The sequence below is a fragment of the Nannobrachium achirus genome, assembly GCF_963921795.1.
Source record: "Nannobrachium achirus genome assembly, chromosome: 23".
NCBI lineage: Eukaryota > Metazoa > Chordata > Actinopteri > Myctophiformes > Myctophidae > Nannobrachium > Nannobrachium achirus.
The window spans coordinates 34,935,372-34,951,126 of record NC_137830.1 but is presented as its reverse complement, the minus strand read 5'-3'; the positions used below and the strand labels follow the sequence as shown (position 1 = coordinate 34,951,126).

At 43.1% G+C, this 15,755-nt stretch overlaps 1 protein-coding gene across 1 annotated transcript in view; it reads left to right on the top strand.

Annotated features, from left to right (window-relative positions):
• Nucleotides 1-2,954: 2,954 nt before the first annotated feature.
• The window catches only part of pcloa (piccolo presynaptic cytomatrix protein a), a gene marked incomplete at both ends in the record, with an annotated part of 108,645 nt that continues 95,844 nt past the window's right edge, over nucleotides 2,955-15,755 (top strand). Inside the window, 3 exons of the mRNA XM_080754347.1 lie at nucleotides 2,955-3,160; nucleotides 7,525-8,224; nucleotides 10,999-11,967. Coding sequence (XP_080610473.1) covers nucleotides 2,955-3,160; nucleotides 7,525-8,224; nucleotides 10,999-11,967 — 1,875 coding nt within the window. The remainder of the gene's footprint in view (nucleotides 3,161-7,524; nucleotides 8,225-10,998; nucleotides 11,968-15,755) is intronic.

The following is a 15,755-nucleotide window of genomic DNA, read 5'->3' as shown; positions in this document are numbered from 1 at the left end:
AATATGTCTTTTTAGACACAATAAGCCAGCAATTTCTTTATTGCTATTTACAGTAACACTACTAGCCAACATAAGTCATATCTGCCCATGAAAGATTGCGGTGCATCTTGGGAATGTGCTTATTCTGTGTAAAAAGACATATTTAGCCACTTGTACGCATGCCCCCAGCCGCTGAAATCAAAATAATTAAACATCTAAAACGATAGAAAGAAGTGAATAAAAACATTTTAACACTCATCTTTTATATTCTTTAATTACAATCTAAAATATGAACCCTTGTTGTAAAAAAACAAAGTTGCCCTTTAACTGCTCCAGCCCTGTGCAATACACATAGCCACATGTGGCCATCAGCTGGGTGAAGCTGTAAAAGCAATTTCCCGTCCCCGCCGGGACCAGAAAATACTCCCTTTCCCTTGTGAGAATGAGGGGCAGCCTGAGAAGGAAGATTGCATGCAGAGCACAAAGCTTAAAGGTCAAAGAAAGGCAGCGATGCAGTAATGAGGAGAAGCAAAGCAAAGTATGCACCAATGCATTTTTATACCCTTTGGGTCAAACCTTAACCGTTAAAGTAACACAAATCTGGCTTTTACTGTGTGGACAGAATAACTCTAGCCACTGTTGTTAAAGGAAGCAGGGAAAGAAGGAATGCGTGATGGTTTGTTAGTGGGAACCTAAACGTCAAGGTCAGCAGCATTTCTAGCTTGTTGCTCAGTACAGTACTAACTTGACTCCTGTAGTTCTAATAGGGAAGAGGACGTAGGAATATCTGACGTAAGACCTGCTAATGGCAGCCTACGTAAAACGACATGTTTGACATGATCGCATCAGCAAGAATAATCCAGATCATCATTTGGCTCCTATTAAGAGCCAGACAGTCGCTCGGCATATCCGTCACTAGGGGGGAACCGTTGTCTGTCAGGACGCCTCTGCACAGTTTAATGGCCTTCATTCTCTGACACTACTTGGGAATGAACAAAACAGTTAGTGGCCTAATTCTCCAAAGGGAGCTGGCTCTCACTACAGTGTGGAACAGCATGTGAAATAACGCAAAAGCACAGAGTGTTTGTTCATCCCTGGTAGCTGTAAATATTTGCTCGGTACAACATGAAAGTGAACCAGTACACCACCACCAACGTGTATAGTCTCTCATGGAGGTAGACTTGACTTTCCCCGGCTGCATCGCTCTTAGACCGGGCAGAGTTGAGAGACAAACTGGCTGTCTGGCTCTTCCTGACTTTGTGTTAGCAATGGCAGATACCCCAGGGCAGCTAAGCTACTGTGTCCCCGCTGATCGGGGAGAAATACAAGCATATTCTAGGTCCCTCCCCTGGCCATGTAAACATTTTCTCAGAGGACACGGATAGGCTTTGTTTTTTTGGGGGAAGGGGAAAAGAGAGTTGAAGTTGGCACAACCAAAAACAGTGACAATGTCGTGCTGAGTGTGTGTGTGTGTGCTTGTGCGTGTGTGTGTGTGTGTGCGGCCTAATTGGAATGCATTTTCAGGCGCCATCCAAACATTTGCGACAGCTATCGTGTCCGTATCGTTTGAGAATGAGGGGGGGAGGAGGAGGTCCAATTCATTGTCAATGGAGGTCACGTGGTTTTTTGTCTCTTGCAAATCTCTTGGTCAAAAGACAGCCTTCGGTTGAGCAAGAGACACGGCAACGACATGAAACCATGTGACTTGCATAGAAGATTAATTGAAACCTGCCCTCATTCTCAAACGATACGGAGAAGATGTCTCACGCATATATGTGATTGGGGCCTCAAGAGCCAGTATGTTGAACTTTGACCCTCAAATTATACATGCACAGCAGCACCCATGGCCATGATCTGTCTCCAGCAGAAGGAACCAAACCTATCATGACCTATTATGTGTCTAGGATACATAGCGACTAACATCGCGTCACCAGACTTTCCACCTCGGAGGAAAGCCTGGTATTCATTTTAAACAGGCTGTGAAACAGCTACTGTAGGTCCCCCAGCCTGTTTGTTTCCCCAATCCCTGTATGTAAATGCTTGAGAAGTGTTAGTAGTCTTGCCAGTCGCTATGAGTTGGACTACGAACTTTTAAAAAATAAGCAAAACTATGCTGTATCAAGGGGTTTATTGTGTAGGCCCTAAAATTAGGCCCTTGAGCGCGGGGAATTATTTTGGGTTAAAACTGATTCCGGTTTAGTTCCATGCAGCCAACATGACATCACATAGGTTGTTTCCACTATAGCCTATACCGGCCGGATCAGAAACCCAAAATGCTACTGATCCCAGGATATAGCCTGCTTAGTGACATTAGGAGATCTACAAGCTAAGCATCACATTGTGAGGCATTGTGAGCTTATAACTGCTCATTTTGAAAAATGCCAAAACATTTTGGAATGTTCCTATAATGATGTGCCAAAAACAGGTATTTAGTCAGTTTGAAGCCACTTTTCCATCGGCTCTTTGCAGTATAGGCTAGACTTCAATTTCTTCAAACTTGTCTTCTTTATGCCTATTTTTCCAAAAATGTAGGCTATTATTAGCCTATTCTTTTTTTTAAATAAGAACCGATTTACGTGCGCGCGTCCCCTTTAAAAAGCATTTTTGCCGTCAGTGATGTGTTCTGATCACCTGTCAGAGACGGAACATGCGCGGTGGCGAGCAAGAGGAGGAGGAGGAGGTGGTATAGTGTTGTAGAACGGAGGAGAGGAGAGGAGAGGAGACCCCCTCACGGGCAACCTGCAGCGATGCGCGACACAAACACACAAGAGAAGCCAGTGGAACGGATTTAATAAGAACGGGCAAATTAAGGCAACGGGAGGATACAAGAACAGAAGCACTGAGATGTTCCAAGAAGAAACCGCGGAATACCGCTGTCACCACCACCACCACCACCACCGCGCTGTTTGGACGCTGAGGAGCGTCGAGCGTTAACGGGAAGATAAGGGGGGAGGGAGGGGTCCGTCATCATCATCATGGGGAACGAAGCGAGCCTCGAAGGAGGAGGCGAGGGTCCGCTCGCTGGATTACCGGAGGGGCTGAAGCCCGACGGGCAGGGCGGGTTCGTGGTGGTCCCGGGCGCGATGCCACCGGACCTGAGTCAACTCAGCGAGGAGGACAGGAGGCAACTGGCCGCGGCGATGATGTCAAGGGCGCGTGGAGGCGCTGCTGCTGCTCGAAGGCACGGCTCTTATAATGATGATGATAATAGTAACAATACGATGATGAATACATTACACACAGCAGAGCACAACGTCGGCAGCTGTGTTTTCATCATTATGGCATTGCAGATGTGTGTGTGTGTGTGTGTGTGTGTGTGTGTGTGTGTGTGTGTGTGTGTGTGTGGCAGTGGCGTCAGTTCAGAAAAAAGCTAAGGTATGGCAACATGACTGGTGTTTTGCGCGTGCAAGACACCAGTCATTTTGCCATACCTTAGCAACAGGCACGATTGTACATTGTATTATTTTCCCCTGTAGCTAAGGTATGGCATGCAGCTGCCAGCTGCCATAGCTTGCCATACCCAATTGACGCCTCTGGTGTGGAGCATCGTTTTGGGAGGTGGTATAGCCTACTATTAGGCGCACATTATAGCAGAGCGCACGTACGTGTACGTTCACGCCCATTAACAATCCTTCAAAACGCGTCGTTCAGTTTTGACAGTCCTGCTTTGAGGGATTGTGATTTTTAAATGATGATCACCCGAATCCAAGGTGTATAGCTAGAATCTGATGTGGAGAGACCTTCTTATTATAACTCTATGGGAGAGACACGCCTCCACACACCAGTAGGCTATTTGTGTGAGATACAATAGTCGAAATGCCTGCTGGGTAAAGGCTAATAGTAGACTACTTAATTGCATGAAGGTGTCGCCTGCCGAAAAGGACGCGTTTTTATTTAGGCAAGCGACACCATTGATTGTATTGTATAGGGCTTAATTCCGCTATTTTCCTCCATTCTGCAATTGGTCGTAATGGCACAGACTGTGCATGGTAGGCCTACCAGCCCTGAACTGCTCACAACGAAAATAACATCAGGCATAATGTGCAGAATTCATAACCCACAGATATAATTCAGCATTATCTGATATATGTGTGGCTTCCGTACGCTTTGATTCCTTCCATTCAAGTGAATTGTTATGATGTTGTTTTTATCTGAGAAAGGCCTGGGGAGGGGGTTGCATACATATTAATATGACTATAAATAGAACAGCTACTGTAGCGCAAATGCCACCATTCGCCGACCGTTCTGTACTGGTTTAAAACGTGTTACATGTTGGAGAAGGAAGAGTGTTGTTGACGAATAGAGTGGGCGCTCTCCATGGTGCTGAGATCCACCGCTGTGTAAACAACGGGCCCAAACCACAACTTGTTTTTACCAGTGGTGTAAAGTAACTAAGTAGATTTACAATTTTGAGGTGTTTGTGCTTTACTTGAATATTTCCATTTTCCAATACTTTTATTTCTACTCCACTACATCTCAGATCCAAATATTGTACGTATACTCCACTACATTTATTTGAAAACTTTAGTTCTATAGGCCTATAATGAGTACTTTTACTTTTGATACTTTAAGTACATTTTGATACCAATACTTTTGTACCTTTAATCGAAGTACATTTTGAATTCCAGACTTTTACTTGTAACGGAGTACTTATACATTGCAGTATTGATTGATGCTTGTACTTAAAGGAGTAGTTCACCACTTTTCAACCTGTCTTAATATAATAGGTCCTCACTAATGTTCATGATAAAATATCACAATTTCTTTCTACTCAGCCCAAGTCTCCTAGGAAAGCTATTTTTGAGTGAGGACCAATTATATGAACATAGGTTGAAAAGTGGTGGAGTGCCCTTTAAGTACAACATTCAAGTACTTTTTCCACCACTGTTTTTTACTGCCATTGAACTGAACAGTGCTGGAAGAAGTACCCTGCCATTCTTATTCGAGTACCAAGTAAAAGCCCTGTTGTATTATTATTGTTATTGTTTTACTGGAGTAAAAGTACACCACTATTGGAATTACAATTTTACCAAACTAAAATGTAATAGTATAGTATAATAATAATTGTATAGTATAATAATACATTAATGCTGTGGTTCTCAAAGTAGATTCCAGGGACTCTGGGGGTTCCTTTATGGGGGTCTAAATTGACCCATACAAGTCTGTAACAAAGGTTCATTTGGTTCCATTTGTACACACTGTCAGAGTTAAGGGGAGATCTGGAAATTTTAAAGTTTGAGAAACACTGCATTGATGTATGCATCACGTTAATATTGTGGGTCTGACAAATGTTTTGTTCTGTAGCTCAAATCAATGAGTTCCTAAATCTGCAAGGTTAATAATAACTAAGGTCAAATAATCTTAAAACATTTGCCTATGATATGTAGTGGAGAATTAGAAGTATAAAGAATTGTATTCAGTTTTACTTAAAGGGATATTCCACTTTCAAAAAACTTTTGGTCATTTTATTGTCTAATCAGGCTTTTATGAACACCCTGGACAGTTTTTAATTTGCTTGATTCAATATTTAGATATTTGATGTAAATGTTACCAGGCCCTCCAGGCCCAGGGCCTCTCCCCACACACACACCCATTGTAACTTCAAACTTCATTTTAACCATGATAGATTCATTAAAAACACACAATATTTCTTTCTGGTGACTCATACTACCCTCCTAATACGTGAGCAGGCCGTGTTTTTTCGATAACGTTTTTCATTTATTTTTAATAATTCTTTGGGAAAATGGAAAAAATGTAATAAAAAAAATAATTATAAAAAATAAATGAAAAAAGTTATCGTATTAGGAGGGTATTATGAGTCACCAGAAAAAAGAATGGGTGTTTTTGTTGAATCTAGCATGGTTAAAATTGAGTTTGAAGTTACAATGGGTGTGTATGTGGAGAGGCCCTGAGCCTGGGGGGCAGATAACATTTACATAAACTATCAAAATATTGAATGAAGCAAATTAAAAACTGTTCAGGGTGTTCATAAAAGCCTGATTAGACGATAAAATTATCAAAAGTTCTTTTGAAAGTGGAATATCCCTTTAAGTACAGTACTTGAGTAAATGTGCTTAGTTACCTTCCACCCCTGCCAGTGAACTAATTCCTCGCTTGCCATTGATTGACACACTTCTCCACCGGGTTTCCTATTGACGTTTCATGGCTGCACCTGATAGTGTGTAGGTTCAGGTTGTCTGCGTTGCATCTCAGCCCGGCCTAATAAAGATGTCTCGTCTTACCCCCTTAGAGCAGAGCAGAGCAGAGCCTCCCTCCTTCTCTGCATCTCTGTGATCTACACTCCCATGTCATTCAACACGATTCACTTTCAACGTTACTCCAGAGGCGGCTAGCTACATGGCTGCCTTAGTTCGTGTCCACTGATGTGATGAAAGGGCCTTAATGTTGAAGGCGCTAATGCTAAGGCTTCCAGCTTGTTATTGTGGTGACGATGCGTGGGCGATATCGGGTAATGAAGTTGGGCAATATCCCAAGTAATATTGCTTGAGATGGAACTGGCAATGTAACAAGGTTAATGTGACTGACATGGGTTGTAAAAAAAAATAGGGAGAGAGAGAGAGAGAGAGAGAGAGGAGGGAGGTAGAGCGAGAGACTAGAGATGTAGTTATCCTTAATTAATAAAAATGACACATCATACACATTGATTCAATATGTTACAGCCTGTCATGGAAAAGGGAAATGGTTTATTCTAGTATACCGTTGTTGTCGGGTGGAAACCCTGTATGTCCAAAACCGGTAGTTTTGTATTTATCATTTTAAAAATGATTTAAAATAGTGAAAATAGCGGATCTACAAGCACACAACGCCTCGCACCGCGAGGCGGTGTGTGCTTGCAGATCTGCTGTTTTCACTACCCTTGTGCGACGGCCTTGTATGATGAAGCAGGGCTTTACTTTGTGAAAAAACATACACATTTGAAACTTGGAAATACGAGGTTTCTGCCCGACAGTGACGAGACACATAGACTTCAATCCTGCTATCTTACAGCCACAAGCCAAGCTGCAGAGCTTGTATTCAAAGCATCGTCACAGATTAAGATCTGGTTAGGTTTCAAATTAAATACTTTACTTTTAAAGTGGAGAGGATATTGTTTTTCCCTATACAGTGTACTTGTTCATGTGTGAGGGGAGCATGTGTGAGCGTGTTTAAGCGAGTTGAGTCTTTGAATCCAGGCTGTATTGAATAATGCAAGAGCGTGAGCTATTTATGATGATGTGTGGTTCAGTGGGGGTTTGAGTTGTTTAATGCCATGATTCATTAGCAAGGAAATTAGTTAAAAGAACCCGATTACAGAACTATCCTGATGCCCTCTTACACCGTCCATTTTAATCCACAGTTTTTAGTTGGCTTCTGGGTCAGTAACATGATTTGATTTGCTTTGATTTGTTTCTGACTTTAATTCAACTCACTAAGCGATTGATAACATTTTCTTTTGTTGCCAAAATAAACCGAAAAACAGAAGAATTAACTGCAGTCCTGATGTGAAAGCTAACGCCTCCTCTCTGTTCTCTGTCCATCTCACAGGCCTTCAGAGGCTGATGTTCAGCAGCGGCCTGGACAGGTAGGAGTCGGCGGCTCCAGGGGCCCGCCTGGTCTCAGCAAGAGTCGGACTGTAGACGCGTTCGGCCAGGGCCCGGCTGGTAGGCCCGCACCGGGACGCAGCCCCTCTTCCCTCAGTCTTCTCGAGTCCCGATTCCGGCAAGAGCCTAAAGACCCAGAGACCAAGTCCACCGGCATGTTTGGCTCCAGCTTCCTCAGCGGGGGCATGAGCTCCATGTCGTCGTCCATGTCAACCTTGTTTGGGGACGAGGAACCACCAAAAGGCAAGGCCGCCCCGCCACCCAAGGGAGGAACCCCAAAACAGGGTCAGGGACCCCCTGGACAAGGCCCAAAACCGGGGCAAGGACCCCCTGGGCAGGGTCCCAAGCAAGGTCAGGGTCCACCAGGCCCCAAACAAGGGGGGCCTCCCCAGCAAAAAGGTGGTCCCCCTCCCCAAGGACCTGCGAAACCTGGACCAGGGCCATCTGGCCCGCAGGCCGGTGCACAGCCTGGAGGGCCGGCTAAGACTGGAGGGGATCCTGGACAGACTGGAGGTGGTCTCTGTCCGCTGTGCAAGACCACCCAGCTAAATGTGGGCTCAAAGGACCCGCCCAACTACAGTAACTGCACAGAGTGTAAGAGCCAGGTGTGCAGTCTGTGTGGGTTCAGTCCCCCAGACTCTGCGGTAAGATAATAACCCTTATTCTCCTCTCTTCTCCTCTCCTCTTCGATGTCATGTAGGGCTGTCACGATTATGACATTTTACATGACGATCAATTGTCACTCAAATAATTGCGATTAACGATTTAATTGTGTTTTTGTCGTTGACAATTACATTTCTGTTTGGCTTGTAGGCTTTGAAGTTGCACATGGCAGATATGACACATAACCCAAATATACAAAGAAATGAAGGACCTATTTGACAACTTTACACTTTAAAAAGAACATTGATAGTGGAAATTGCCGATCTACAAGCTCACAACGCGTCACATCGCGGCGCGTTGTTAGCTTGTAGATCTGCTATTTCCACTATTTTTTAAATGTTTGAAGATATATAAACATTTTTCAACATGTAAACGATTATCACAAAATAATTGCGATTATGTCAAATAATTGCGATTAGACGATTATTTCAAATAATTGCGATTATACGATTATTTAATAATTGTGACAGCCCTAATGTCATTAGAATCCAATGTCAAATGATCATGTTTTGGGGAAGAAATACGGGCAGTTGATTACACCGTTTTTGTCTCCAATCTTACTAACCGCCTCTGTAAAGGTTCATGATGGGTATACTTTGATGCCAGCTAGCAATCATTTTTTATCAAAGTTGGTGTCACATATTTCAAATGATGATCTAATTTTCAAACCAAAATATTCCAATATTTTTTATGACATGCACCAACGTAGACATTATTCACGGCAAATTAAGAAATGGGTGACTTGCGTTTTTGAGGAGGGACAAAACGTTATTTCATTTTCCATGTCTCAAATGTCAGTCTTCAACAGATTATCCAATCAAAGCACGCTGTCGCTCTACATTAACTTAAAGCAGCACTTGTTTGCTTGTTAGCACATCGCACACTTCAAATTCCCTGACACCATACGGTGCGTGGCAGCAAAAGCCTGGCAGGGGAAATGCAACTTGTGTGAGTGGCAAAGGACTTGAGGAGCAGAGAGACCATATGGACACTGGGGAGGCTGATCAAGGTGACTCATGTCACAGGGACAGGAGGATTTTGTGTGCCAGCTAGCGGGGATGCTAACCCATACAACATGGGCTATACTTGCATGAACTGTCTGCAATACAGTTAACCAGACCGAGTGGCACCCTGTGTACTACAAAGCCGACTTTGTGCTAATATACTATATTGCTATAAATCAGGGGTCTTCAAAACAGGGGGTCCTCAGAGTTAGGGGTCCTCCAAATCTTTCAAATCTTTTTATATTAACTCATTCGTAGTTTACGGCCGTAAAGCCCGTTAATTTCTCTATGTCTTTCACTGCCGGCTTCTCCGAGTCCTACCTGTTAACGTGGGCGCTCGTCCAGTTCCCATCGTGCGTGATCGGACACACTTGAAACTTTTTCAATCGATCAATAAGTTCTCCATCTGTAAGCCACGGAGTGCAGACAGTAAGCTGGGCCAAAATAGAGGACGGACTTCCGCTTCCGGTTCAGGGACTCCAATGTTAAAGGTGTCCGCTCAATAATGTGTCCGTGTAGAAACCGATCACGGAGCATTAGTTCCGGCCTATTTTAGTTGCGTTTCGATAAAAAAATGTTTTTTAATACATTTTTATTACATTTACGGGTTCTACGGGCATGGCAGAGAAGGGGTACAAAGGGGTATTTTGATGGCAGAGTTTGTGTTAACAACTTGAACCCTAGTGTCCATATTCTGAGAACTGTTGCCAAAAATAGCATATGTACAGAGTGAAAGGTCAAGTTTATTAAGTATTGACGGTTCAAGTGGTTAAATATCTGAAAACACAAATTGACATGAATCCAAAATACACTGATGATTGTGCTGTCAAACAATGAAACTATGGAATCTATGAAAAGGTTTTGGGGGTCCCTGCCTCATCTCTCTCTCACCTAAGGGGTCTTTGGCCTGAAAACGTTGAAGACCCCTGCTATAAATACTATCCAGTACTATACTATTTTATAATGGTTTAAATCAGTGGTTCTCAACCTTTTCAGGCCATGACCCCCCAAAATGATCATATTTGAACTGGAGACCCCCCACCCTGACAAGCACTTGGAATGTTGTATTGAGGCATTACATTTTGTTTGACTCGGTTCCACAGATAAATAGTTCACCCAAAAAAATTACTTGGTGCCTAATATAGGGGGAAAATTATTAATTACGAAGTACATTTAAACATGACAACAGTATAATAAGTCCCTTGTGTCACGTCATTTGAAAGAGCGTAATTAGACTTATGAGTTAATGATTTTGTGTATTATACAGTATATCCTTGCTGTCAGACAAAGAAACCTTATATCTCCATATCATCTTATGTTTTAAAAACAAATTTAGAAATGAATGCTGTTGGTCACTCAAATCCTTTTTTATAGTTCATTCTATAACAGTAATGCAAAAGTAGCAAAACTAAGCAAGCCACTTGTTAGAGGTTGAAAGTGGTTAAGTCTGTCTGTGGGTTATATGAATATTTAACCAATGAAAAATATATAACAAGAGCTTGCGACAAAATGACTACATTGGATCCTTTGGAGCACATGCATGCATTTTCTATTTCCTTTATTACGATTTGTATACAGTGTTACAAGGTTTCCACCTGACAGCGACGATATATTTACAGCTAAAATCAAGAGACGATCATTATGAGGTTGTTTGCTCGCACTGGCCTGTGATTGCATGTGTCCCATACCATGAGCTCATGATGGTGTCTATTATGCATTAGACCAATCTAACCCACGCTGTGTGTTGGCAGGGTAAGGAGTGGTTGTGTCTCAACTGCCAGATGCAGCGCGCCATGGGGGGCATGGACCCCCCTGGCGCAGTGAAGCCCAAGCAGGACTCCGCCCCTCCCTCGCCACAGAGACAGGCGCCTGGCAAGCCGGGGAAACTACTGATCAAACAGCAGAGTACCACCGACTCTGGTTTAACTCCGCCGACCACACCCAGGCAGAAATCCCCTACCTCTCCGGGAGCCCCATCCTCTCCAGCCTCCTCGTCTGCTGCAGCATCGCCCAAAATTGATCCCAAGACGGGCCGCCCCATTCAGCCGCCGAAAGGCAGCCCCCAGCCCTCGCCGGCAAAGGCCAAACAGGAGTCGAGCTTCTTCGGTGGCTTTGGTTTTGGAGGCACCACCGAAGCAGCCAAACCAAGCCAGGCAGCCCCAAAGCAGGAGGGAGGGTTTTTTGGAGGTTTTGGGGGTATGGGGTCAGGAGCGGCGAAACCTCCAGCATCCGCCTCTCAGATGTTCGGCTTTGGGTCGTCCATCTTGAGCTCAGCGACTAATCTGGTTTCTGGTGGTGACTCAAAGGACGAAGAGTCGCCCCCAGAATCCCCTAACTCTGGACCGGGCTCCCCTCCTGACTCTGGGCCAGGTTCCCCCTGCTCCCCAGGTTCAGTTCCCGACTCCCCCTTCTCTCCTCCAGGGTCTCCCCTTGATTCGGAATCTGCTCCCGACACCCCTACAGCCAAGTTCATGTTCAAGTCCAAATCCCTTTCTGTGGACGGTGAGGGTAAGGCCCCTGAAGCAGAGCCCACTCTGGAGCCTCCAAAGGTAGCGGACGCCACTCCTTCGGCACCGGACACCACCAAACAGAACTGCCCACTCTGTAAGGTTGATCTGAACGTGGGCTCGACTGATGCGCCCAACTACAGACACTGCACAGAGTGCAAGAAGACTGTGTGTAACCTGTGCGGATTCAACCCCACACCTCACCTTGGAGAGGTAAGAAACATCAATTGTTTGCCACTTAACCACAAACGTTTTAAAAAGTATTTTTAGAAAATAGGCAATCTGCAAGCTTGTGATGCGACGTAGATCGTTTATTTCAAAAACCGTTTTGAAGGTTTACAGTGGTTTAAAAAAGAAGACGACAATGCAAATGTTTTAAGGAGTTCCAGATGTAAAGTAACACTCTGATTATTGGAGATGAAGGAGATGACTTCAGAGCTGTTGTTCCCAGTGATGGTGTTAGCTACATGTCCCGTCCCACATCAGAGACTAATTTATTCCAAAAGGAAAGAAAATAATCGCTGCTGCTGCTGCTACTACTACTACTACTACTACTACTACTACTACTACTACTACTACTACTACTGCTAATGATAATAATAATAATAATAATAACCAGTAAGACTCCCTAAATCGGGAGATAAGCGACCGTCAGGTCGCATACACAACCACAAGGTTTTTATCTGTTATCTGGCCCAGTGGGAATGGGCCTTAACCCTGATGTCCCTATTCTGGGGATGTCATTGATTGTGAAAAATGTTAAACTTAAATTTTGGTTCAATTCTTCAAAAAATAAGCTAGCTTGCGAATTACGATTTAAAAACACCTATTTAAGAACAAATTGTATCATTGTATCATCTTTTTTGAAAATAGTAGATAATAATAATAACGATGATATTAGAACATTAGAAAATGCACATGCACGTGAATCACGAGGTGAAACAACAATATGTTATGCTGATCTTCTGTTTGTCCTGACTCCTGCACCTGATGAGAGTGGATGTGTTGTATGCTCTACATTTCTGATTTATGCATTGTAGCCTGTATATAAATAGAACAAAAACATCCTCTGGATGTTTCCTTGAAATAGGTCAATGTTGAGATACCATCAGTAATGACAGTTAGTTCTCAGCAGTGTAGCTGGCACTGGCATTGTGGAATGCTTTTTGAAGGGCAATATTATTATCATTAGTTACACCAACACCATTCTTTGCCTAACCCAGCTTAAAGTTGTGTGTGTGCTATGTAACACCTGAGACAGTGGCTTGCGGTCAGTTGTGTTGAATCTCAAAAAGACAGTTCTCCTAATATTAAGCTCTGATTAATGGTTAATGTAGGTAAATAAAGGGTGTCTAAATGGACGTCTAATTATTGAGGAGGACTCCGCTTGAAACAGTTGACACCTAACTGTAATTTAACACTGTGTGTGTGTGTGTGTGTGTGTGTGTGTGTGTGTGTGTGTGTGTGTGTGTGTGTGTGTGTGTGTGTGTGTGTGTGTGTGTGTGTGTGTGTGTGTGTGTGTGTGTGTGTGTGTGTGTGTGTGTGTGTGTGTGTGCGTGCGTGCGTGCGTGCGTGCGTGCGTGCGTGCGTGCGTGCGTGCGTGCGTGCGTGCGTGCACGCTCACATCAAGCGTTGCTCATAATGGTGACACAGAAACGAAACACTTATGGCCTGTTTGTCCTCCTTGCATTATAAGTGTTTGTGTTCGGTGCCAAAGACATGGAATCATACTGTATGTACTGTCGGCTCAGCACGTTTTGGTACTGTAAAGGCAACTGTAGATGTCTTGGTTCAGTAGTTTTATGAGCAAGTAATTAACATACTCAGTGGGTGTCAGACAGTGCATTTTGTATTTTTGATGGGTCTCTACTCTCTATACTGTGTTCTGTGTATTCTTTTTGACAATAATTGTAATCTAAGAAAGGACAAGAGAGGTTTTGCTATATTTCTAGAAGAAAGGCTTAGTTATTCCTTATTTCTGTGACTCACTCACAGACTCAAATTAACACCTGCCAGGAGCCAGGGCTGCAGGAACCCAGTAGCCGCAAGCAACTTAAGATGCTAATAATAATGCTATCTGTTATATACGTTGCCATGCCAACCCTTGACAGCCCATTCATTGAAACCAAAAAGTCCTATCTGATTGTATTAAACAACGTTAAGCTCACCAATTCAGGATTAATAAAGTATCTATCTATCTATCTATCTATCTATCTATCTATCTGTCTGTCTATCTGTCTGTCTGTCTGTCTGTCTGTCTGTCTGTCTGTCTGTCTGTCTGTCTGTCTATTAATCTAATCTAATCTAATCAACGTTATTATGGACCTTTCTCTGTCCCAGCAACACACCCTCACGGGATCTAGCACCAGTAAACAGAACGTACACGAGATTTCCAGTCAGACACCTTTCACAATATCCTTATAGAAGAGTTTTAAGCGTGGGATCAGGCCAACCAGCCGGATGAATTATTCCGTTCATACATTTATTGAAGAATGAAGGAACTACTTATCCCTTAATAAGCCATTGTGCATGTGTGTCCAAAGTGTTTTAAATCATTCTTATTACACATATATTATATGGATATTGTCCACACAATCTTAGTAAAAGAAAAAAGAAAAAACTCTGTACTATATGCAGAAAAAGAATGGGATTTTAACTTTTGGCACCACACGGCTGAGTTCTCTATGTTAAATTTAGGCCTAGAATTATCGAATGCTTTAACCAGTGAAAAATAGCAGATATACAAACTCACAGCGCGAGTGCCGCGCTACGAGCTTGTTGATCTGCTATTTTTTTAAAAGTCGTGAAAATGTGTGCAAATCTTTGAATATATGTATTTTCAAAGCGAACGTTTGTAACTCAAATTTTGCTTCTGGGGGGTCCCTGGAACTTAATATTTTGAGATGGGGGTCCGTGGCCAAATAAATATCATTTTGGGGGTCCTTCACATGAAAAGGTTTGAGAACTACTGACATAGTAGTCTCTCAAGAACAGACTAACTGAGCTCCAGTTAAGTGAAAAGGACCTTTTCTTTGACGATGGCTGGCCAGATTGCTGACACAGAAACATAGGTTTTTCAAAAAAATCTTAGAAGGATTCAAAAGACACTTATAGAATCGGGTGAAAATTCTAATTTTCACGATTTTTCAAAAATAGCAGATCTACAAGCTCGCAAGCGCGGCACTCGGTGCCGCGCTGTGAGCTTGTATATCTGCTATTTTTCAATAGTTAAAGCATAAAATAATGATACACAAAATGTGTACCCGTTCTAAATGGGTTAAAGGATGAAGAAAACAATTATGTCACTACAGTGGGAGGCTGTGCGGGATGGCCGTAGCAAGCTGAGTGGGTGAAGAGGCCGTCGGGGAATCGGAAGGTCACCGTTGACCCCCCCCAATCCATTCAGACTACGCGTTGAAGACACTTAACCCCTAAGCACTCCCTCGACGCTGCATTAATAGCAGCCACTGCTCCTCATTTCATAGGATGGGTATTAGAATGCAGGGGAGGAATTTCACATAATGTGCAAATGCCAACAACTAATAGTGGCTAAATGATAACAAATGATCAATAATTATTAAGACTGAAACAACGTTTTTCCATTGTGCTGTAGGGCACTATTTGTAGGGGGTATAGGGCAGGGATTTCATAGAGGCCATGAAGGCCTCTATGACCCAGTTTGGTCGATCTGCCCCTCAAATCTTAGAAGACCTGAGATACATTTCCATAGCTGATTGTTTCGGTTTTTCTTTAGTTCTGAATTCTTAACTGTCCCTGAGTCCCATCTTCCAATGAGTCAGTAGTTGCGTTTCCATAAAGCCGTTTTTTTGCGCATTAAGGCTTTTGCGCATAAATCTTTTAATGGAAACACTTAAAAATTCGAATAAACCTTTATTATTCGCAAAAACATTTATGCGCTTGGAGGCGGTGGATTTTGAGGCTTTATAGAAAAAACTAAATGCGCAAAAGGGAAATGGAAACACTAAGCAAATAGGTTTTGA